Source organism: Phyllostomus hastatus, unplaced genomic scaffold, assembly GCF_019186645.2.
Source record: "Phyllostomus hastatus isolate PE091 unplaced genomic scaffold, TTU_PhHast_1.1 phas_contig_549, whole genome shotgun sequence".
NCBI classification, from domain to species: domain Eukaryota; kingdom Metazoa; phylum Chordata; class Mammalia; order Chiroptera; family Phyllostomidae; genus Phyllostomus; species Phyllostomus hastatus.
Window position 1 is genome coordinate 1,726 of NW_025333907.1, and position 22,665 is coordinate 24,390.

Here is a 22,665-nt window from a genome sequence, read left to right on the forward strand (position 1 = left end):
TAAAATCACCTCCTTCTTTCACAGCAGAGTCCAAAGGGACCCTCAGCATCTGGACATCAAGCAGAATCTTGTATTTGTCCACAGCATGGATGACTTCTTGTGAGCTGGACCTGATGAGTAGCGGGTGGCAAGGGCTCTGGTTGCTGTGGTTGGCACTGCAGGTGGAGGGAAGAAAGGAGAAACTGAAAAGATTCAGGGCCTGTCAAAGCTGTGAGGCTATAGAGGTCTCATTCTCTGTGTCCTACCAGGACATGCCCTGAATAGTAAAGTACATACCATTGTACCTGGCCACGCCAAACACTATGAATTAGGTACAACTCTGGGTGTGCATCTTTGGATTGTGGAAGCAGCATATGTCCAGCATTTGAGAAAGCAGATTTTTCACTTAGTGGGAGAGTAAGAAGGCTGTGGGTGTGAATGCAGCCCAGTTCCAGAACCTGCAGCTGTGGTCACGTGACCATCCAGGCCCCATGCCTGGTGCACTGGGAGGCTGTGTGCATTCTCTGCCTGAGCCCTCTGGGCTCATGTCCTCACATCACCTGCAAGAAAGAGATAGACCCCATTTAGAAAGCTGCTTCTGATGTGCCGCTGGGTCCCAACAGCAACTCAGTGACTGACTAGTAGACATCAAGGGTCTTTGCATCTGAAACCACCCATGAGGAGGGGATTGCCATTCCCACCATGTCACGAGGTTGCAGCCCATCGTGAGATGACAGGTGTGAGCCTGAGGCCATGAACAGAGGTTCCAGGGGTTGAAGGTAAGTCACACAAAGTGGTGGATTAGATGTATGTGACACACACACACACACACACCCCTACCTGTCACAGGGACGCCTCTCCTTCACCTGTCCTCTAGTGGGTCATGTCTGGGTGGTGTGATGCTTTCTGCATGGTGATGCTCCACAGGCCCACTTGGGGACATTGAGAAAAAAATGCATTCTGTGGAGGCAGAGTGTGTGGGGATCTGCTGAGACTCAGATCAGGCTGAAATCTCCAGAGCTTACTGACTCCTCTGGCCCCTCCTACAGGGAGGAGCTACTTCCCTTCCTGCCAGGCCACTGATGAGGAACCCATGACCTGTCTGTCACACAGAGCCAGAGCCCCATAACACCCTATTGGTTATTCTGTGTTGCAGTGAATTTATAGGTCTGCACACTGGTGACCATGGCAGGAAGCACCACGACCCCAACCCTCACTGTCCTTCTCTATCTCGGTGAGTTTGGGGAAAAAAAATGAGGGTTGGGCCCCCTCCCCTCCCAGGTCTTGGTCCAAGAGACAGCAGGACTCAGGAGACTCAGTATGGACAGAACCATGGGGGTAGGAGAGGTGGCTCAGCCCCAGATCTGACCCCAGCACTCAGGGGCCCAGACCAGGCCTGGAGCTTCTGCATGTGGGTTAAGGATAATCTCACAGGGACTCTCTTCCAGGGCTGTGTTGGAGCTGGTGGGATCAGGTCCAAGCAGGTGAGTCCTCCCTCAGAGCTCCTGCTTCAGCACAATGGGTCCCCTTAGCTGCTAGGAATACTGGTTTTGGAAATGGTCCAATCTGAGAGGGATCTTAGAGTGACAGCTGGGGAAACTGAGGGCACAAGAAACCCCTGAACCTGCAGCTCTGATTCCTTTCCAGGAGTTCCCCCCAAACCCTCCATCTGGGCTGACCCAGGTCCCATCGTCAAAAAGGGGAGCCCTGTGGCCATCTGGTGTCAGGGGTCTCTGCAGGCAGAAGGCTACAGTCTGTATAAAGACAGGTACTCTCAGCCCTTGGATACGAGCATCCCAGAGACCTCCAGCAACAAGATCAGCTTCCTCATTCAGTCCATGAGCTCACAGTACGCAGGGTTGTACCAGTGTGCATACAGCACTGGACGCATGCTGTCTGAGAGGAGTGAGCCCCTGCTCCTGGTGGTGACAGGTAAGGGGGAACCCAGGTCTCTTCCTCACTGTGGGCTCCTCCTCAAAGGATGAAGGGGACAGAGTGCAATTTTAGAGGGGCCACACCCCTCACAGGCCACTTGCCTGGGGAAGGTGGGGTGATGGTCCCCTTTAACTCAGATCCTCCTTCTCCCTCAGGAGTATACAGACCACCCCCCTCCCTCTCAGCCCAGCCAGGCCCGGTGGTGAACTCAGGAGGGAACGTGTTCCTCTTGTGCTACTCTCAGTCCACACAGGGGACACTTTTCCACCTGCTGAAGGAGGGAGGGGCTGAGCCGCTCCATAGCAGGAAACCAGAATGGAAGTACTATGCTGGGAGATGGCAGGCTGTCTTCCCTGTGAGCCCCATGAGATCCTCCCATGGAGGGACCTACAGATGCTATGGTTCCTCCAGCTCCTACCCCAATGTGTGGTCACAGCCCAGTGCCCCTCTGCATCTCCAAGTCACAGGTGAGGTGACCCACACTTGGCTTCAAATCTTTCCTGGGCCCCCAAATATCTGATCTAACCCTGTGCCTCATAAAGCCCTGGGGGAGGTAGGGGTGCATGACTTGGTTTAACTAGGGACAGAATCACAGGCAGGAGACTTAGGGAGGGACAAGTGACAGCTCTCACTGCAGCCCCCCTGGGTAGTGGGTGGGTGTGTCCCCTGAGTGACAATGACCTTCTCCCCAGGTGTGTACAGGGAACCCTCCCTCTTGGCCCAGCCAGGACCCATGGTGCTGCCTGGAGACAGCCTAACCCTCCAGTGTCACTCGGAGCCTGGCTCTGCCGGATTCGCTCTGACCAAGGACCAACAGCCCACACACCTCCAGTATCTCCAGGGGCAGCACAGCCCCAACTTCTCCCTGGGCCCTGTGAACCTCGCCCACAGGGGCCGCTATAGGTGCTATAGCAGACACAACCTCTCCTATGTGTGGTCCGCCCCCAGCGCCCCCCTGGACATCCTGATTGCAGGTGAGGAGCCCTGCCCTGCCCCCCTATCCTGACTGGGAAGGGAGTGAGGAGCATGGAGATAAAAGACACAAACTCAGAGGAACTGAGAGGAGCTGAGAGGGGTCACAGACGGTGTCCCTGGGGATTGACATGGTCCCTCAGCTCAGGGACAAGGGCATGGGGGGAGGGGTGACTCTGCACATCACAGCCCTCCTCTCCCCAGGAATATACGAGAAACCCTCCCTCTCAGCACATCCAGGACCCTCAGTGCCCTGGGGAGCGAATGTGACCTTGCAGTGTCAATCTGAGGTCAGGGCTGACACCTTCTACCTGCACAGGGAGGGGTCCCTGGATCCTCCCCAGTGGCTTCGTCTGCAGGACACAGCTGCCCCTTCTCAGGCCAACTTCACCATCAGCCCTGTGACCTTGGGCCACAATGGGACCTACAGGTGCTACAGCTCACGCAGCTCCTCCCCCTTCCAGCTGTCACATCCCAGTGACCCCCTGGAGCTCCTGGTCTCAGGTGAGGAGCCCCAGACCTTGCCCTTGTATCTTCATGGTCAGTTCAGGACCCTGTTCCCCAGGGGATCTTTAGGCTGGACAAGGTCGAGGGGGGTCACAGAAGGAGGGTCAGCCCGAGGGGACCCTCACCTCCCAGAGGAATGGAAAAGCCAGAGCCACCAAACCCTTGCCTCACCCTCATCCCTGAGGCCCAGACAAGTTTCAGGGCCCCAGGAATGTTGGAAAGGCCTCGGGCTGAGCAAAGGGAGGAAAAGCCAGGGGCACCCATCCCAACCCCTCTCCTTCTGCAGCGCCCTTGGCCTGACCCTGAGACCAGGACAAGCATGGTGACTAGCAGAGGCCTTGCTCCCAGAGAGAACCAGATGCCCCACTCTGGCACACTTGGCCAGACACTGATGCTGGGAGAATATTGGGGACCCCCATGGGACTGTGAGGCAGGCAGGTGACGAGTGGGGGTGTCATGGCAGAGGGAGATGCTGTGGTCCCACCCAGGTGAAGGGCAGCCAGGCTCAAGTGGGGAGAAGGCAGATCCCATCCCTCACCCTCCCCATTCTGTTCTCCAGGAGGCCCTGAGGATCAGCCCACCACGAAGTCAGGCCCCCAGTTGGGTAAGTGAGGGCCTGGGAGGTTGCGGGGGGGTGGGCAGTGAAGCTCAGTTCTGGTCTTGGCTCAGCCAGTTCCTGGATAAGAACCTGAGAAAAGTTCTTTCTTCTCTCTGGGACCAATTTCTCCAAAGGCTACTCCGTCTGTGTGCATGTGGGTACGTGTGTGATTGCCTATGTGTGTGTGTGTGTGTGTTGGGGACACAGGCAGTATCTGGGCTCTCCTCTGTAAGCCTTCCAAGGAGCAGCTACAGAGTTGGGGAAAGATGCCCCACTCGTGGTTCAGCTCCTAGCTCTGCTACCTCCCATCTGTGGGATCTTGGACAAGTCGTGTTCCTCCCGAGTCAAGGTCACGGGCTGTGGAACAGGTCTCCTGCCACCTCCCCCAAAGGGAAAGCCCTCAGCAGGCAGCCTGGCCCTGTTTAGAGCTCTGGAAGGACACAGACCACCCACACCCCTCACAGATACACACTCTGTGTGCACACAGGCCTCACCGCGGCAGGCTGGGGTGTCAGTCTGCAGAGTGGGAGATGGACAGGGCTGGGGAGCAGTGGTGACTGGATGTGGTAACAGGTCTCTGCCCTGGTGTTCTCCCTGGAGAATACAAGGACAGCATAAACAAAAATTTAAAAACAATAATAATAGTAGTGACAATCACACAAGGAAACCCACATCCCAGGGTCCAGTCCCAGCCCTGCCCCAGCCAGGCTGGGTGGCCTGGGGCACATGGCTAACCTCTCAGAGCCGCAGTGGACTGGTCGGTGGGTCAGCCATCCCTGGTGCACGAGGGCTGTGAGGTTAGAGCAGATGAACGACAGACCTCAGCCCATGCCTCGCACACAGTAGGTGCTCATTAAATGGCATCTTGGCTCATTCATGACATCACTCCTACCCAAGGTCTCCAATGGTCCCTGAGCATCCTGATTGGGGTCTCGGTGGCCCTCGTCCTGCTGTTCTCCCTCCTCCTCTTCCTCCGACACCGGAGTCAGAACAAAGGCAGGACATCGAGTGAGTAGGAAACGAGGTGACCTGGGTCACAGAAGATAGTGTGGGTTTAAGAGCCAGCCAGAACTAAACCAAATAGGAAGGTCAGCAAAGAAAAACTCCAGCCTTTCCCAATGGGAAAAAACCTAAAGAGATTAAATGAGAGTGTATGCATAAGTATCTTTGAGTATTCCTTTGGCTTTTCCAAACTTATGAAATATTTGAAAACACATGCAAGTTTTGTTCTTCTTCAACCAGAATTGCATTCTCTCTACATGGAGGTGGGTGGGGGATTATGATCTCAGTTGTTAAGTCCTCTGCAGGTCTTAGCCCTGCCCCAGGGGAGGGTCTGTGAGGGGGGGGCGCGGGGGGGGGCGGGGGGTGGTTGCTGGAAGCTGACCCCACCTTCCCGCAGTGGGCGCAGCAACAGAACATGAGGACAGAGGACCGCAGAAGAGGTGAGCCCTCTCCCCAAGACCCTGAGCCCCACTGGTCTGGGCCCCGCCTCAGCCTCCTAACACTCTCTCTCTTCCCCCAGCTCCAGCCCAGCTGCTGACGTCCAGGAAGAGAACTTGTGTAAGGAAACTTGGACGAGGAGTCTTGGGGGAGGAGACAGGCCCAGAGAAATGGTCTGGGCTTGGCTGTGACACAGCACAAAGCTGATACTGTGACCTTTGCCACATAACTAATCCTACCTGGGCCTCTGCTGGGTGAGATCTCAGGGAACCTTGGCAAGAGATGAAATCGCCTTGTTCTGTCCCCAACAGATGCTGTTGTGAAAGACACACAGCCTGAGGAGGACAGACACCTGGACAGTCAGGTGAGCTCCATCTGGCCCTGAGCTGGGAGCCCACACACACTTGTCCATACACCAAATTCTGTGCACATGTCCCTGTCACCCACCTCAACTCTGGACCACCTCTGGAAGTACCCGTTCTGAACTGCTGCAACACTACGCTCTCCTTGCCCTCCCCGGTCTCCTCCACTGGCCGATGCTCCGGTGGCAGTGGCGATGGCAGCGCTGGAGGTCAGGCGCAAGCAGTTGGAGCCTCGCCAAGGGGCTGAAATCCAGGCCCTGGGCCTGCAGAGAGGTGCTCCTGAACCCCACACAAAGGGCCCTACAGGCTCGCTCAGCCCTCGCTGTGTTCATTCTCTCCCGTCGAGCCTGGGACCCACACAGGGTGACAACACGCTCTGTCCACCATGGCAGGCTCACTCGGCCCCAACGAGCCATGGACAGCACTCCCTTGAGGGCTGCAGCGGGGTCTGTCTGCCCGTGGTTATGGCTCCATGCCCAGTTCCTATCTCCCCAGCACCAGACTCACACTGCCAAGCTTTTGACCCCACACCCTGCCTCCCCTAGACCCGAAACGATCCAATGACTGACAGGAACAGAGAACAAGAGTAGAACCAAGAAGATTACCCCCCTCACTGTCTCTGGCAGTCATGACCAAGGCCCCCAGGACTGTGTCCTTTATCCTCCCCAGCCTAAGGCATCCCCAACCCCAACCATGAGTCTTTGTTCTGCCCCACCACAGGCTGCAGCATCTGAAGATTCCCAGGATGTGACCTACGCCCAGCTGAACCACTTGGCCCTCAGACAGGAGACAAGTGTACCCTCTTCCTCCCCATCAGAGGAGCCCCCAGATGAGCCCAGTGTGTACGCTACTCTGGCCGTCCACTAACCCAGAAAGGATCCTAACCCCACACTCCAGGGAGGGGGTCTGCAGGGACCCTGGAAGGCACAGGAGCTGCCCCCAAGGACACTCAGCAGTGGCCCCTGCCAGCCTGGAGACCTCACTCGGGCCCTCAGCAGCTCTGGGGCCTTTTAGAAGTCGATTGCTTCTGGAACTCCATCATCACATGGCTGATCTACATCCCCTAAGGGACCCCACTGACTGCAAGAATCCCTTGGAACTGCAAGGCCAGAATTATACACGTGACAACCTTGGGCTGAGGGTAGGCCTATAATTCAGCCCCAGTGAGCCACAGCTATCACTGTGAAGCTGGGCACTCAACTGACCTCAGAGCCCAAAAGTCCCCAGGCACAAAGGGACCAACTATAGGGTACAAAGTGGCTACAGCCACTGAAGGGGTTGCTCAATTCCATACTTCTCATTTCCTGATCCAGCCCCTTCCTCCCCTGCCTGATGCAGCTTCTCAGCAACGAAAAGGAAGTCTGCTCCCTCCTGACCATCACTGTCTTCCTTCTCTAAACACAGGGGGAGGGGTGCCTTTCATAGGCCACTAACCCATTCCCCACTTCACATCAACACAGAATTAGGAATCTGTCCACCACCCACCCTGTAACAAGCTGTGTAATGAGCCTGTAGATCTTGTCAATCACTACCAATTAAAATTCACCAGCTGCCCTGACCAGTGTGGCTCAATTGGTTAGGCATCATCCCACAAAGCTAAAGGTCACCAGTTGATTCCTGATCATGGCCCATGCCTCAGTTGAGGGTTCCATTCTGGTTGAGGTGTTATTTCTCCCCTTTCCTCCCTCCCTTCCCCTCTAAAACACAAACAAAAAACCCCCCAGCAGCCTATGGTGGATGGGATCAGCCCTGTTCCCAGCACCTCCCTGCCCCCACAGCTCATCCTGACTTCCCTTGTCATGGGTTGGGGAAAGGCTAGAGATGGGTGATGATGCTGATCTCCACTTGCTACTTCCTCTGCCTGAAAATGATTGTTCAACTTTGAGCTTTTTTTTTATTGTATTTGTTCAGAATGCTCATCTTTAAACTTAACTGAAATTAAAGATAATCCGTTTGCCAATGTCACATCTGGTTTTGACTCAGAACCATCCTCAGCCCTGGTTGGTGTAGCTTAGTGGATTGAGCATGGGCCCTGTGAACATAAAGGTCGCAGGTTCAATTCCCAGTCAGGGCACATGCTTGGGTTGCAGGTCATGCTCCCAATGAGGGGACACATGAGGCAACCACATATTGATGTTTCTTTCTCCCTCCCTTCCCTTCTAAAAATTGTAGAAATCTAAAAAAAAAAAACAAAAACAAAAAAAAACAAAAAAAACCTTTCTCATAATATCCTTGGCCACCCTGCTGTGATGTTAGTGGTGTGTGAATGTTGTTCAGTAGGCAGCCGCCACAGGGCAAGGACCCCACCCACAGACAGTCACAGTACCTTACAGCAACGGCTTCAGCAGTCTCAAAATTGGACAGACACAAACGAGCATGGCCCCTGAGCAAGGATGACACAGCTGGTGAAGCATTCCCAATTTCTTCATGACTAGTAACTAAACTCTCAGGGGTGATCATTTTGTAGTGTACGTAGATGTTGAAGTATGTTGTATACCAGAAACACTAAAAAAGTTTTTTAAAAATCCCACAAGGACCTGACCAAACCAGCCTAACCAGGCCCCTCCAATGCAGGAAGAACCACTGACAGGTGAGTGAACTAGCTCGAGGTAACCTGATCAAGAACCCAGCCTGCATTTCTCCATGCTACACAGAGGGTGTGTTCAGAGCTGGGAGGATAAGAGCCGCACCAATAAAGAGATGCACAAGTTCCAAAGTGTTGATCTGTTTTATTATCCAACTGGAAAATCAGACACTCCTCAGTCCAGGGGGGAAGAGGGGCTTAATCCTCCTCCTCGTCATCACCAGCTCCAGCCCCGCCCTGGCCCTTCTTGGCGTTCTTCCTCTTCACTCGGCCTGGGCGGCCACCCCCGTATGGGGACCGGAGGGAGAAGTCAATGTGCTTCTGGGAGTCCAGGCGGACAATGAAGGATGGGATATTCACCACCTGCTTGCGGACCCTGGACAGGGGACAGCAGGTTAAGAAGGGAGCAGGACCCCACCCTGGACAAGACATCCCCCTCCTCTCACTTGCACAGGGCTAGCACCACAGCTGCACTCATGCAGCCACACTGACAGGGCCTGCTGATCCCTCGGCCTCTGGTGTCAATGTAACCAGATGTCTCCATCTAATCCGTACAGTACTTTGTGAGACACGCTCTGCTTGCTCACTTTACAGAGCGGAGGGAGATTCAGAAGTAACCACACAAGACCCCAAAGCAAATGAGGTGAGGTGGCAACATGTAAACCCAAGATCTTGCTTTCAAACATTCAATTTGTTACCCTACAGGTTCACTGTCCTGGAAGCAGCAGCCCACGGCTAGGTTCCATGAAGTCATTTCCAATAAGAAACATGACAGGCTCTCACCCTCGGATCACAGGGCTAGGAGAGGGCTGAGGCACCCATTTCGTGGACAAACATCCTGTCCCGTACTGCACAGCTTTCCCCCGAATGGCGCCCAATTTACAGAAAGGGCAACCAGTACCCAGATAAAGACCCACCAGCCCTGCCTGCCCTCTTCACTGCACCACCCTGAGCCACCATCTGCGCTGCAGCAGACCCTGGAGTGTGGCCAATTTGCCAAGTTAACGCCCACAGTACAAGAATGCAATAGGATCGGGGTCTGGAATGACTTCACAAGTGGGCCCTGGGCACAGCTGAGCCCACCCAAGCCGGCCGAGGCCCAGTGACTTCTCTCTCTCAATGGGGAGACACCAGAGCTATTACCTGTCCGGCTGCCTGCATGCCTGGCAGAGACCTTCGCAAGGTGTACGGCTCAAGCCGCAGTGACCCTTGCGCTGGGCTATGGAGGGTAGTGAGGTGGCCCCCAGCCTCCCACGAGCGGTTTGTTTGTAGGGGTCAATCTGTACCCTCAAGGTGAGCTCACACCTTTGTCACCTCCAAGGGCTACACAGGAGACAGGGACAGCAGGCTCAATGAGAGCAACCTTCAGAAGGGGGGGGGGTGCACAGGACTCAAGGAGCCCACCAGAGGTAGTACCTGATGTGCCGCTGGCGGATCAGCACACGAGCATGATGGATGGACTTGGCCAGGCCCAGCTTGAAGACCTGGGTCTGCAGGCGCCTCTCCAAGAAATCCTCAATCTTCAGGCCCAGGATGTAATCCAGCTTCATCTTGCCCTCGTCCAGCACCCCAATGCGCACGAGGCGCCGCAGTAGGGCATTGCCTGAGGGAAGGGGCACAGGGATGGAACACAAGCCAGGGTTCTGGCTGACCTCACACCTGCTGCTCCTCCACCTCAACAGCTCCACATCATGGACACTGGTGGGAAGCAGGAACTAATTCTGACAAAGGACTCAATGTACCAACCATCATGTGAGTCATGTGACGCCCTACACAACCCTAAGGCAGGTCCCATGGCTACACCCATCTCACCAGGTAGGGCAAGTGACTGCATACACCTGTGCTCTCATCTGGAAAAGGAGAGCCTTCCTCAGTTGTCATGAAGAAAAACTGAGATGATCCCTGTAAAAGGGCTTAGCATTCGCCTGTAAAACTAAGGGCTGCCATTATTAAACTATAGATCCCATGATAAAGCATGGGGCATAAGAGCTAACATTTGGGAGTTAAGAAAGCCCTACAAGTTTCCCCACACAGGCTCACACCTAATTAGCACATTTACACTGGAGAAACAGCCCAAAACCTTTGTCCTTAGGAAGGACAGTTTCACCTTGTAAGTGGTTCTTACCATGTTATAGCAAAACCACCAAATTCAAGGACCAAATTCAAGGACACTCCATAAACAATGGACCCACATTAACTGAATGCTTCCTGCCCCTAGGGAAAACATGAAGGAAAGCCTGCTGACTGTAGGCACTTCAGTACCAAAAGGCCAATTTGCCAATTTGCCCGTGATTACAGCAGGAGGCAAGAACTTAAGTGCATCAGCTCCTGATCTGTGCGGATTGAGTTTCTACTGGTCAGTGCCTGAAAGAACCGCCAACCAAATGCTCGCTGCTGCTAAGTGTTAATGTCTTTTTAACATGTAGGGAGACTCAGGGAAGCTTCTTGCCCAGGCACACACTTTAGTGGGAAGGCTGGATCTAAAACCAGGTGGGGCAAGTTCAGTAAGGAACACCTCCTGCGGTGGGAATCCCAGGCTCCTCCTCCCTTGTCCTGTGGCTTACTGGCTGGTTTACTAGAAGGTGAAAATGCTGCCTTCTCCTTGCAACTTCCATTTCTGCCCTGGAAAAACACAAGCCTTGGACACCTGTCAATCATCTCTTTGCCATGTGATTGTCATCTAACCATAGGCTTGAGTAAGTTTCACTGTGACTATCTTCAGAAAATCCTGAGACCAGAACCATCTGCAGCCCACTCCCCACAACCTCTGGGATTAAGTCCCACCCAATATCAGCATCCATGGGGATTCTGGAACCTTCATGAGATGGTCAAAGGGGTTTATGAACTAGCATAAGGATAAGAATGAGCTCAGTGGATTGAGCGCGGACTGTGAACCAAAGCATTGCAGGTTCCATTCCCAGTCAGGGCACATGCCTGGGTTGCAGGCCATGACCCCTGGCAATTGCACATTGATGTTTCTCTCTCTCTTTCTCTCTCTCTCCCTTCCCTCTCTAAAAATAAATTTTAAAAAAATTAAAAATAAAATAAAAGCACTTCCTTATAGTCACAGGATGGGAGAAAAATCATACTAGTTACCCTGACTGAAAATTAGGAGAAACATCATGTATGCAAGGAGGGTAGGCCTGATTCCCAACCTCTCCTGCTTCTCATAAATCATTAGATTCCCTGACCTCATGCTAAAAGCAGTATCATGATGATAGCTGGAGCCATGACAGGGCAGCTCAGCTGGTTAGAGCACCATCTTGACAGGCTAAGGCTGCAGGTTTGATCCCCAGTGAGCAACCAATGAATGCCCAAATAAATGAACCAACAGAACAATGTTTCTTTCTCAATCTCTCCCTTCCCCTCTCTAAAATCAGTACTTTAAAAATTTTAAGATTTTATTTATTTTTAGAGAGAGGAGAAAGGAGGGAAAAAGAGGGAGAGAAGCATCAATCGGTTGCCTCTCTCACACCCCAAACTGGGGACCTGGCCTGCAACCCAGGTATGTGCCCTGACTGGGAACTGAACCAGCAACCTTTCAGTTTGCAGGCCTGCACCCAAATCCACTGTGCCCTACTAGTCAGGGCCAAAAAAAAATTTTTTTAACTTAAAAAAAAAATACAGCTGTGAAGGAGCCAAAGGTAACCCAAAACAAGGCGCTTGAAGTAAATTTTATGGTATGCAAATTTTATCCTAATAAAAGCTGTTACAAAAAACATACAAGTTACAGAACCATCTACAAGGCAGACTTCAGTCTGTTTCAATCTGTACATACAGCTCTTCAATAACCAGAATACAAGATAAGATACACTGACCAACTTAGGCATCCGATTTGTTTATTTCTTTACTTTTGGTTTTCTTCAGTTCCTCTAAAATCCCCCCTTTCTATCCCCATCACTGAGTTGCTCTAGGAATCTGCGCTCCAGTCTCACTAGGGTGGAAGACCTGTTCTTCTATAAGAGAAATATCCATTGCCACCCCTACAAGCCTGCAACGCAGATTAAATAATGTATTTGAAGAGCTTAGAAAAGTGCACCTAATTCTTATAAAGTATCAGCTATTTTAACATTACTGCCATCTTACATTCTGAGAACTATTAAAATTTGAGTGCAGTCGTGTCAATCTTCCATTAACCTTCCATCTCAGAGTAAAAATGCAAGACGTTAATCAAGAGTTTGCTCTTCCCTGTCACATCCACAAGCCCTCTCCTATCCAGGCGTTTGCTAAATGTTACTTAATGTCCTAACCACCTTACTGAAACTGGCAAATGCACACAGCCAAGCTCCTACCCTGCAATCACCATCAGGTATTTCAGAAATTTCACTGTCTATCCCACCAACAAAACCACGTTGTTACAAACAGCTGTAGCCAGGTGGCCAAGCTCAGGTCCATTATTAGTCTAATCCAAAGTAAAACTAAGATCCAATATTTGGGTAAAACAAAGTTCACACGTAAGGAAGAGCGCAAGGATTTGGATCCAGACCCACTTTTCCTACCCCACAATTCCCATCAAACGCCAAGTTTAAAGGCTGGCTCGCTTTAACACTTCTGATCACCGGACTAAGCTGGCCTAAAACCGCAGCAGCCCTGCACCTCATCGCTTTTCTGTGGGCTCCCACACATACCTTCAAACAGACGCCGTGGGTCTTTCTCGTCCAGTGTCAGCAGCTCCCGAGCAGCCTTACGGATCTTAGCCAGGGTAAATTTGACCCTCCAGACCTCACGTTTGTTCCGGAGCCCATACTCTCCTACAAGGGGGAGGAAAAAAAAAAGGGAGGGGGGATGGAGGGAGTCGACAGGGGAACAGGTTGTCCCACGGAGTAGTGCCAAGAGGCTTCGGGATACAGAAAATCTTCCTAAACCACTAATAATTCTGAATTCGGGGAACAAGGAGGGGGAAAACAGTCAGAGAACTTTGAACAAATGGAGCACGTGGCCGGCCTCACACACGTGCTAGCTTCCTCCCCCACTCCACGACCCCGAAAACCCAGCCTTGGCCACTCACCGATCAGCTTCAGCTCCTGGTCAAGGCGGGATTTCTCGAAGGGTCTCCGCGGGGTCACATACGTCTTGCGACAAACCCAGCTCCGGGCTACAGGCATGTTGCCTCCGCTCGCCCGCCTGCGCAGAAACAAAAGCTGGGCGTAAGGAACGCAGAAGGCGCCTGCGCGGTCCCACAACTACGCTAGAATCCCGCGTCGCCCAGGAAAGATCTCGCGAGAACCTTCCCTAAAGCTTCCATAAGCTGAATCACCCAACAAACGTGTAGCCGTCTTGTCCAACCACTCTCTTCTCACCCGCAACCTGGTCACCGTCCTTATCAAAACTTGGATGGCCAGCACGACCCTACAACTCAAGCCCGAACTATCAGAGAACAACACTCACCTACACGCGGATCCAGAAAACTGAGAAAGAGGGGAGTACCCGCCCTGGCCGCGCTCTTATAACAACGCTGCCTCCCTTTGCGTCATGACGCAGGGCGCACACCTGCACCAATCAGAAGAGGCTTTGGCGGGCGGAAACGCTGTGGGGGCGAGAGGACGGGCGGGAGCGGTGTTTGCAAAGCTAGGGCTACCTCCTCTCTGCCTGATGGGAGTCGGGGCACGGACGACCACAGAAGTGGGACCTTCTTCGCCCCTTGAGTGGTGACTGAAGTCCGGTATAATGTTGGAGACGTTACCTCCACCTTCTCTAGACTTCAGTCCGCTGCCCTTCTGTGAAAAGACCCCCAGAGGGTTGGAGCTTCGCGATCTCATAACTGTTCTAGAAACTGCTCCGTGGAATCTGTGAATAATGAAGTGGTAGTTTTTCCTGTCAGAATAACCTCACTCTGAAGCATAGCCTGAAGCCAGCCTGTCCTTTTGATCCCCGGCTACAAATCTGAGGAGTGAAAGCGAGGATTCACGGAGTCGTAGTGTGACTTGCCTGAGAAGACACGCCTCAGCTTGACATGCTGACAGGATTCCACTTTCGCCTGCCTTGATTTTGCAGACGAGGGGAAAAAAGATCTGGGTAGAAATCTGGCCATTCCTGGAATGTTTATCACCAGGCTCTGGCTACCTCTGGGGACAGTCGCCCTCCCGTAGCGTGGGCCTCGCTTTATTTATTCAGCAGCACAAGGAATTGTTCCACACGGTGACATATAGCCGTGAATAAAACGGCCTATCTACTCACGGAGCTTAGAGTCTTAGGGGAACAGGAAAAAAAGTTGAAGGAAATAATCACTTCAGGTTGGGGTGCCACGAAGAAAATTAATTACTGATATGACTGAGGGAAGATACTTCAGATAGGATGGTCCAGAGTGTACTCTTTAAGTAGATGACTTTTTTTTCTTTTTAATACTTGAGCCTCAAGGGTAAAAAGGCTTTCTGCTGCTTTATCAAAAACAGCAGTTTATATCCTGAGGTTCGTTCCCAGAGCAGGGAAAATGTGAAACTTCTTGCCATGTATTCTGCTCCACCATGGTGCCATTTGTCACCTTGAAGAATTTAGGTTTTAGTTGATGTGTTTTGTCAACATCTTACCCTCAGTCAGCCGCTAGGATTATTTCCTTCAGTCCTTTCCTCTCTGGAGGAATCCCATTCATACCAAGGGCTTTACTAATTATTGTTAGATCATGTTTAATGAGCACTTTAAATGTTCTAGACTTTGGACTAAGCACTTCATCTGGGTTTTTTTTCAATTGATTTTTTTTTTTTTTTGAGTAAGAGAGGGAGAGTGAGAGAAACACTGATTTGTTATTTCACTTCCTGATGCATTCATTGGTTATTTCTTGTACATGCTTTGACCAGGGATTGAACCGGAAACCTTAGCATATTGGGAAGATGCTCTAACCAACTGAACTACCGTATTTTTCAGATTATAAGATACACTTACACCCCCAAATTTGGGAAGAAAATGGGGGTGCATCTTATAGTCCAAATGTACCTTACCTGGCTCCCTGCGGGGCGGGGGGGGCAGCAGTGGAGCAGGGTCACAAGTTATTAAGTATTTTACCACATTTTTTGCTTCAAAATGTTTTTTCCTATTTTCCTCAAAAACCGAGGTGAGATGCATCCTATAGTCCTAAAAATATGGTACCTAGCCAGGGCCTTCTGGGTTTTTTTAATTCTTGTGAACTATGATTTCTTTTTTTCTTTAAGATTTTTATTTACTTATTTATTTTTAGAGAAAGAAGAAGGGAGGGAGAAAGTGGAAGGGATATATCAATGTGTAGTTGCCCCTTATGCACCCCCCCTCCCAGGGACCTGGCCTGAAACCCAGGCATGTGCACTGACTAGGAATCAAACTGGCAACCCTTTGGTTCACAGGTAGGTGCTCAATCCACTGAGCCATACCAGCCAGGGCATGACCTATGATTTCTATCACTAAAAATAACAGGTGGCATTCCTTACTATGTAAGAGGTGCTGTTCTAAGAATTTTACTTGTATTAATTTATTTAATCCTTGATACATACTTAAGGAGTACCCTGAGAGAAGTTGTCCTCCCTCATTAAAGAGTACTAATACTATTATTAATCCTGTTTCACAGAGACAATACTGAGGCACCAAAAAATGGTTACAGAACTTACCCAAAACTACACAATGTGGAAATAAATGAAAAAAGCAAAGACTGTATATGCAGAGTGAGAGTGTCAGTCTCTCAAATTTTGGCAGAGACCACAACAGGCAGTTTTATAGTGAAAGAAAAGGTATTGGCTTTAGGTGTTCCCTCATTGGATGCTGTTGGCCTGGGGAGCTCTTGGAGGTGGGCTAATTTCAGGCATCCCGTTTGATAGGTGAAGGGAGGATATTTGGCTTTCTCTTTTGGTCTTAAAATGGAACCAGTGACAAAAATTAGGGAAGCTGTCAGTTTCTAATCAAGTCCTGATCCTTTTGGACTGTTACAGGGATCATTGCTTCAGCCATCCTCCCACCCTCTTGCCATCTCTGTATCTATGAGTATCTTTCAGGTTACTTTATTTTATTTTTTAAATTTTATTTACTTATTCTTTGAAAGAGAGAGGAAGGGAGGGAGAAAGGGAGAGAAACATCAGTTGGTTGCCTCTCACACAGGGGACCTGGTCCTCAACCCAAGCATGTGCCCTGTCGAAGAATCAAACCAACAGCCTTTTGATTTGCAGGCTGGTGCTCAATCCAGTGAGCCACACCAGCCAGGACTGTTTCTGGGTTTTTTTGTTGACAGATTATCTCTCAGACAAAAAGGTTACAGGAGGGCGGTAACCACATCTTTTCTACTTATCAGCAACTTAGCATAAGTCCAACATATAGTTATCAATAAATTATTAAATGTATACTCTGGTTTCTCTTCAGATCGTATGAATATTTTGCCAAAAAATATCAAAAATAAATTATTAAATATATGAATAACTATATGCATCATCTATAAATCAGAAGTTTCCACAAACCTCTCCTTGGGTCTGCTAGAATGGCTCATAAAACTCAGTAACATCTTACTCACCTGATCTCTGGTTAAATATAAAAGAATATGATTCATTTGTCCTGATTCATATGATTCATTTGGAGAAAGGGCAGGGAGTATCCATGCCCTCTCCCCAAATCCCCATGTCCTCCAACCCAGTGATTATTTTTAAATATATTAAAAATATGGAACACCTCACAAATTTGCATGTCATCTTGCACAGGGGCCATGCTAATCTTCTCTATATTGTTCCAATTTTAGTATATGTGCTGCTGAAGTGAGCACCCCAGTGATTAATTAAATCATTGGCAATTGTTGGCTGCAATCAATCTCCAGCCCTTCTCCCCATGGTGGAGGAGGTATATTTAAAGTTCCAACCCTCTAATCAAATCATTGGTTCCTCTAGCAACCAGATCCCATCCTTAGGTATATTTAAAAAATCATTTTGTTTACTTAAACTCAGGTATGGTTAAAAGGGTTTATTATGAATATCCAAACACCTTCATTGATCTTAATACTTTTGGAAATTCCAAGGATTTTGGAGCTCTGTTCCAGAAACAGATGAAGACCAAATATATATTTCTCATTATAAATCACAATAGTGATAAGTAGTAAGGCAAATACATCAAGAAGGGTGATGCAGAGTGTGTTAAATTTTAAGGTAGTGTGACCATGGAAGGCCTAAGATGTTACATTGAAGGAAAGACCAGCCTATAGTGAGGGACAAGACCATGTGGCCATCCAAAGGAAAAACATTCCAGGTTAGGTTGCAAAAACAGTGAAATGGTAGCATGCTGTTGAGGCCAGTGTGGCAGCAGCAGAGTAAGCACAAAGGAGAGGGATGGATGGGGTCAGATAAAGAGAAACCTGCAACATGGGGCCTTTGCTTTTACCCAGAGACAGAAATGATTGGAAAGTTGTTTTTTTTTATTTTACTTTCTCTATTTTATTTATTTACTTTCAGAGAGAAACATCAATGTGTGGTTGCCTCTCATGTGGCCCCCACTGCTGGCTTGGCCCACAACCCAGACATGTGCCCTGACTGGGAATTGAACTGGTGATCCTTTGGTTCACAGTCTGGTGCTCAATCCACTGAGCTATATATACCAGGCAGGGCTGTTCATGTGTTATTTTTATTTATATCCTTGTATGCATCCGAAATATTTCATGAAAATCCAAAAGGAAGTCTAACACTGTGGGAATGGCTCAGGCTTCATTCAGAGTCACAAAGACCAGGTTTTAAATCCCAGTCCTGCTACTTACTAGCTGTGTGACCTTAGTCAAGTCATTTCCCCTCCTCTGGGCTTTTCCTCATCTGTATAAGAAGATGAAAATGGCCACATTTCCCAGGACTGTCCTAAGGATTCAAATCACAAGCTCCACATTTATTCAACAAGTTTATTGGGTCTTGGGACCTAAGCCCTGTAGAAAATAGAGACGAATCAAACCCAGTCTTCACTCTCAAGAAGCCCACAGTTTGCAAATAGGTAACTACAAAAACAACACAGCCAGTAAGTGCTTTGAAACAGAGAGGGACATAAAAAGAATGTAGTGTTTTTAAATCTGCAATCAAAAACTAATCATAGGTCAGAAGGTGTCCTATCCTTCCATGCAGAGATGAACTTGGGACCATCTCTTGCCACAGACACAGCCGCACCCCATAGGTCTCGAGTTCACTGCAGGCTGGCCCACTGCAGGGAGGTATAGACCACCTTACCATCAGACTGTGGAGAACAGAGGAGCATTGTCTTTCTGACACTGGTTCCAAGGCGACCAGCAGAAACCAGGTCCTGGAGTGGGATAGGATCCCCGGGATCCCAGCACTGGGCAATGTAATGGGCATGGAAACGGAGCGGGTCACCTGAGTAAGGAAGAGAGGAATGCAGCAATTTCAATAGCACAGGCTGGAAGACGTTAGACTACCCATAGGGAAGAGAAAGGGAATCATTTTAGCTGTGAATCATTTTACTGTGAGTATTTTAAAACAAGATATCCTTAGGCTCAGAAATTTGTCTTCTCAAATTTTTTCTCAAACAGTATAGAAGTATAGCGGCACTAAAGTCCACCCACATACATTGCCCAGTGCTAAGACTCTCACCTCATCTGCAGAAGACTTAGTGGACAGTTTCCAATCAACAGTTAAGCTCTGCCTATTCATCAGGTAGCTCTATCTTTTCACATTCTTAGGGGGAATAAAAAGGGGAACCTGCTCTCTGCAGATTTATTTTTTTTAAACTTTTAGTTACACAGTAAAGACACCCTTACTACATGTTAACTGATTCATCAAAAGTTCCTTTACCACCCTGGGTGCTGTGACTCAGTGGCCTAAGTGCTCATCTGCAAACTGAAATGTCGCCAGTTTGATTCCCAGTCAAGGTATATCATTGCATTGTGGGCCAGGTTCCCAGTTGAGGGCATGCAAGAGGCAAATGATCCATGTATCTCTTGCATATCCATGTTTCTCTTCTTCTCTCCCTCCCTTCCCTTCTAAAAATAAATAAAATCTTTTTTTTTAGAAAGTCCCTTTATCTATACCTGATGCATATTCCCTTTCAGAGGTAACCATTTAGTTTGGCTGGAGTACATCCTTTCATGCCTTTTTCTACTTTTTTGATGGCGTCCTCTTAGTCTACTTAGTACTCCATTTTGTTGTAAGTTTTTTTCATATTATTTTACTTGAATGTGTATATAACTGTATAACAATATAAAATATGATTCACTTTTTACTATACACATTTCTCTCTCTCTCTTTTATTATACACATTTTTCTACAAGCTATTCTTTTTTTCTCCCTTTGGCCATTTTAAAAATAAATGTACATGGACCTATACCAACCTGACTACTAATGGTTTCTCTGACAGCTAATGGTGATGTTTAACCACTAAGCTAATAGTCATTATTCTGGTTGTTATCTAACTTTTGAATACTGTAAGGAATCCTGCAATGAAAATTTCTTATATGTTTGGTATACATATCTAAGTATTTCTAGCTAAATCTTCCAGATGAAAGGAAGTGATAATAAAATTTACTATACTACTCTCCAAATAAGCTTGGGTTCCCAAGTGTTGCCTGTCCTTCCATGTATTTCAGAAGCTAAGAAAATGAGACAAAGGAAAAATGCAGAATGTGGTAGGATTGTGAAGAAAGGGGCAGCAACCAGAGGTCCCAACCCAAACTCACCAGGATAGACCAGGAAGTCACCCCCAAATTTGCCAGCTGCACTGAGGAAGAAGCCTCGCTCCCACAGGTCTCTGTAGATGCTGTAGCGCAGCTCATGGACTGGACGGCCAGCATGGGGCCAGTCCTTGGACTGTACACGCCAATCCAGGGGCCTAGCCTTGATGGGTCGAGGCCTAGCTGTGGCTAGCTGGACGAGCATAGCAGATCTGGGCAAGAGGGCCACCCCATCTGAAGGCCCTGGTTGGGGAGAGGAGGAGCCTGGGGGAGGTAAACCCAAGAGTTGGGTGACTCCAATACGCAAATTCTTCCCGTCCCCAAGGGAGTCCAGGCCTTCGAGTCCCAGCCAAAACTCCCAAACGTTCTCTCGCCCCCTTCCCCTAGCCCCTGGTCCCCAGCTCCCATCCTCACCTGCTTCCTCCTGCTCTCCAGAAGCCTGGCTAGCACTGGCCCCATTCTCTCCAGCCGCTTGGTTCCCACTGGCCTCTTGGCTCTCTCTGGTCACTGAATCCTGTTGCAGCTTCTGTTTCTTGGCAGCCTGGCCCTCTGCGATCTTCCCTAAGAGCTCCTGACGACGGGTCTCACGGGCCTCAGCTGCCAGGGCGCTTTGCTCCTGGAAGCCCTGCTCTTGATGGCGCTTGTAGGATGCCACAGCCTGAGAAGTAAACTTAGGCTGCAACCTCAGGATACAGGTACGCCCTCCCTGATCCTTCCCACCTCAGGGCCTGAACCTGTGGATCCCAGTCTGCCACTCCCATGTTGTCCCAGAATCCACGACTCATAGACCCCCTCCTCCACTCAGGGACCCGGAGTCCAGGTCTCCATCTACTCCCACAAGTCGAATTCGCGCCCCCAGCCCGCCCCCCTTACCAGGCTGAGTTCGCGGGGATCCGGGCGCGGGGCGCTGACCAGGGTCACAGCGCCGATCTCAGCCAGGAGCCGCGCCTCTTCGGGCATCAGCAGCAGCGGGAGGCCCAGTCGCGAGTTCTGACGGGGCCCGCGGGGCAGGGCGCCCACCGTGCGGCCCCCAACTCCTAGTCGCTCCCGAAGCGCCTGCACTGCCTCGGCCCCCCACACCAGGGAGCAGCCATTCGCCACCTCCACCACCAGCATCCTCCTGCGGGAGCCCGGGCACCTGGGTTACCAATAAAGCCGCCCGGAGCGCTCCCACCGCCTCAGGGGTCTGAGTGAAGCGCCGCCCCTAGGCCTCCCGGGGCAGAGCCTCGCTAGCCGCGTAGTCTGCCACCTGCAGAGTCGGGGGTGGGGAAGGCCCCGCCCCCTGGCGATCCCGCCAGGCCCGGGGGGCGGGAGACAAGGCCCCACCCCTCGCCGAGGCACGGGTGTCAGCATTCCGGTCTAGGCGAAGACTGTAGCAGCACCCGCCATCGTACCATCGCGCCTCCAAGAAAAGCCTCCCAGCGGGATCACGTCCCCTTCAAGCGGTCCACTTGCACCGCCCTCTCGCAAAGCAGGTGTCTCCATCCTGGAGTTCGGATCTGGTGTGGGGACCCCCACCCCGAGGCCAAGGCCAACTCCGATTGGGATGGCTTGGAACTTGGCTCCTCCCCCAGCACGAGGCCTTCCCCCTTCCCGAACTTAAGCAGTTCCGTGTGCGAGAGCCCTCGGCTCAACGGAACGAGCAGACCCGCCCCTTTCCGAACAGAACCCTGGCTTGTTCGCGCACCATTGGCTCCGGTCTTCCGCAGCCTGTGGCCCCGCATCCTCCGGCTGCCAGTGGTCCCCTAGATGGGGGAGTCCCCGCCTCCAGACCGAGCCACACAGCCGGAGGCCCCGCCCCCTGAGCACCAGCCGTCCATTCACTGCTCGGGCGGGCTCACCCCACTCGTGGGCGCGCGATCGCCTCCTCGCTTCTCTTCAAAATGTGGCACTGTCCTCCGATAGAACCAGTTAGTCAAGTCGTAAACACCTACTCGCAGTCCCAGCCGAGCCACCCCCTATGTAGCGCGCCACGCGCTGCTTCTTCCACACAACACCGCCAGGAGGCCCCCACCCTGCGTCAATTTCGTCACACCTCACCTCCGCGAAGCCGGAAGCCTGGGGCCCTCCCAGCAGGGCCGTAGCCCCGCCTTCCCCTTGAAGTGAAACACCTTAACCCCGCCCCTCGAAACGCTCCTCCTCCTGTCGACTCGGGTTCGCGACTTCGGAACTTGATACGCCTTTCCCTGGCCCCGCCCTCCTGGGGGCGTCAGCGGGGGCCCGGGGCCCCACCCCTTCCTGTAGGACGCCCTGACCCTGGGAAAGTCCACATTACCGCCTCTTTCACTTGGCCTAAGCCTGTGGCCCCGCCTCCCTCCTAAATGTGGGACGCCTGTAAGCAAACCCAGGTCACTCGCACCGAACTATCTCCGAAGGAAACCTAAGCTGTGGCCCCGCCCATCTCCGGCCGAAGCTCAGGTTCCGTCTACTTCCGAACACAGACCTTCAGTACTCGACTGCTTCCGAAGAAAACCGAAGCTCTTAGCTCCGCCTCCAAGCTGTCTCCGCCTCATTCGGAATCCCGTCCAGACCCCGCCTTCTTCCCGGGCCAGTCGCGTCCCTCGGAGCCCGAAACTCTAGAGCCTCCGCCTTCAGATCACTAAGCCCCGCCTCGTGGTGTATTTCGGCTGGTAGATCTTGCGTCCAGGTTTAGCCGCGGACGCGTGCTCCCGGCGCCCGGTGCCAGCTC

General features: G+C 51.1%; 3 protein-coding genes and 1 non-coding gene across 9 annotated transcripts; 1 reads left to right on the plus strand and 3 right to left on the minus strand.

Moving 5' to 3' along the window:
- Nucleotides 1–1,697: 1,697 nt before the first annotated feature.
- On the plus strand, nt 1,698–7,753 carry LOC123824142 (leukocyte immunoglobulin-like receptor subfamily B member 2). Its single transcript, XM_045847244.1, has 11 exons — nt 1,698–1,911; nt 2,070–2,381; nt 2,607–2,888; nt 3,091–3,176; nt 3,267–3,390; nt 3,953–3,997; nt 4,889–4,999; nt 5,391–5,433; nt 5,514–5,551; nt 5,743–5,795; nt 6,514–7,753. Exons 1-11 carry the CDS (start codon nt 1,818–1,820, stop codon nt 6,658–6,660), a joined length of 1,335 nt encoding a protein of 444 aa, XP_045703200.1. The 5' UTR covers nt 1,698–1,817; the 3' UTR covers nt 6,661–7,753.
- A 749-nt stretch (nt 7,754–8,502) lies between these two features.
- On the minus strand, nt 8,503–13,853 carry RPS9 (ribosomal protein S9). Its single transcript, XM_045847283.1, has 5 exons — nt 13,766–13,853; nt 13,386–13,501; nt 13,006–13,128; nt 9,794–9,980; nt 8,503–8,753 (listed from the first exon to the last, which is right to left on the minus strand). The coding sequence occupies exons 2-5, from the start codon at nt 13,480–13,482 to the stop codon at nt 8,576–8,578; spliced, it is 585 nt and encodes a 194-aa protein (XP_045703239.1). The 5' UTR covers nt 13,483–13,501; nt 13,766–13,853; the 3' UTR covers nt 8,503–8,575.
- A 3,128-nt stretch (nt 13,854–16,981) lies between these two features.
- LOC123824207 lies at nt 16,982–17,087 on the minus strand. The gene has a single exon (XR_006786672.1). It is a non-coding gene; the product is annotated as a U6 spliceosomal RNA (small nuclear RNA).
- Nucleotides 17,088–18,186: 1,099 nt separating this feature from the next.
- On the minus strand, nt 18,187–22,536 carry TSEN34 (tRNA splicing endonuclease subunit 34). 6 transcript variants are annotated; one of them, XM_045847227.1, is made up of 5 exons: nt 22,420–22,536; nt 20,850–21,096; nt 20,391–20,634; nt 19,983–20,240; nt 18,187–18,663 (listed from the first exon to the last, which is right to left on the minus strand). In XM_045847227.1, the coding sequence occupies exons 2-5, from the start codon at nt 21,090–21,092 to the stop codon at nt 18,476–18,478; spliced, it is 933 nt and encodes a 310-aa protein (XP_045703183.1). In that variant the 5' UTR covers nt 21,093–21,096; nt 22,420–22,536; the 3' UTR covers nt 18,187–18,475. The 6 variants fall into 6 exon arrangements, with proteins under 6 accessions (XP_045703183.1, XP_045703182.1, XP_045703180.1 ...); XM_045847226.1 differs by lacking the exon at nt 22,420–22,536 and adding an exon at nt 22,017–22,121; XM_045847224.1 differs by lacking the exon at nt 22,420–22,536 and adding an exon at nt 21,818–22,010.
- Nucleotides 22,537–22,665: the final 129 nt, after the last annotated feature.

Coding starts and splice junctions, on each gene's coding strand:
- LOC123824142 (XM_045847244.1), top strand. CDS start 1,818: ATGAGCTCACAGTACGCAGGGTTGTACCAGTGTGCATACAGCACTGGA. Junction 2,889..3,090: donor CCTGGACATCCTGATTGCAG/GTGAGGAGCCCT, acceptor TCCTCTCCCCAG/GAATATACGAGAAACCCTCC. Junction 5,434..5,513: donor GACAGAGGACCGCAGAAGAG/GTGAGCCCTCTC, acceptor CTCTTCCCCCAG/CTCCAGCCCAGCTGCTGACG.
- RPS9 (XM_045847283.1), bottom strand. CDS start 13,482: ATGCCTGTAGCCCGGAGCTGGGTTTGTCGCAAGACGTATGTGACCCCG. Junction 9,981..13,005: donor CCCACGGCGTCTGTTTGAAG/GTATGTGTGGGA, acceptor CCCTTCCCTCAG/GCAATGCCCTACTGCGGCGC. Junction 8,754..9,793: donor ATCCGCCAGCGGCACATCAG/GTACTACCTCTG, acceptor TCCCCTGTCCAG/GGTCCGCAAGCAGGTGGTGA.
- TSEN34 (XM_045847227.1), bottom strand. CDS start 21,092: ATGCTGGTGGTGGAGGTGGCGAATGGCTGCTCCCTGGTGTGGGGGGCC. Junction 20,241..20,390: donor TGGAGAGCAGGAGGAAGCAG/GTGAGGATGGGA, acceptor TACCTCCCCCAG/GCTCCTCCTCTCCCCAACCA. Junction 18,664..19,982: donor TGACTTCCTGGTCTATCCTG/GTGAGTTTGGGT, acceptor TTCCTTACTCAG/GTGACCCGCTCCGTTTCCAT.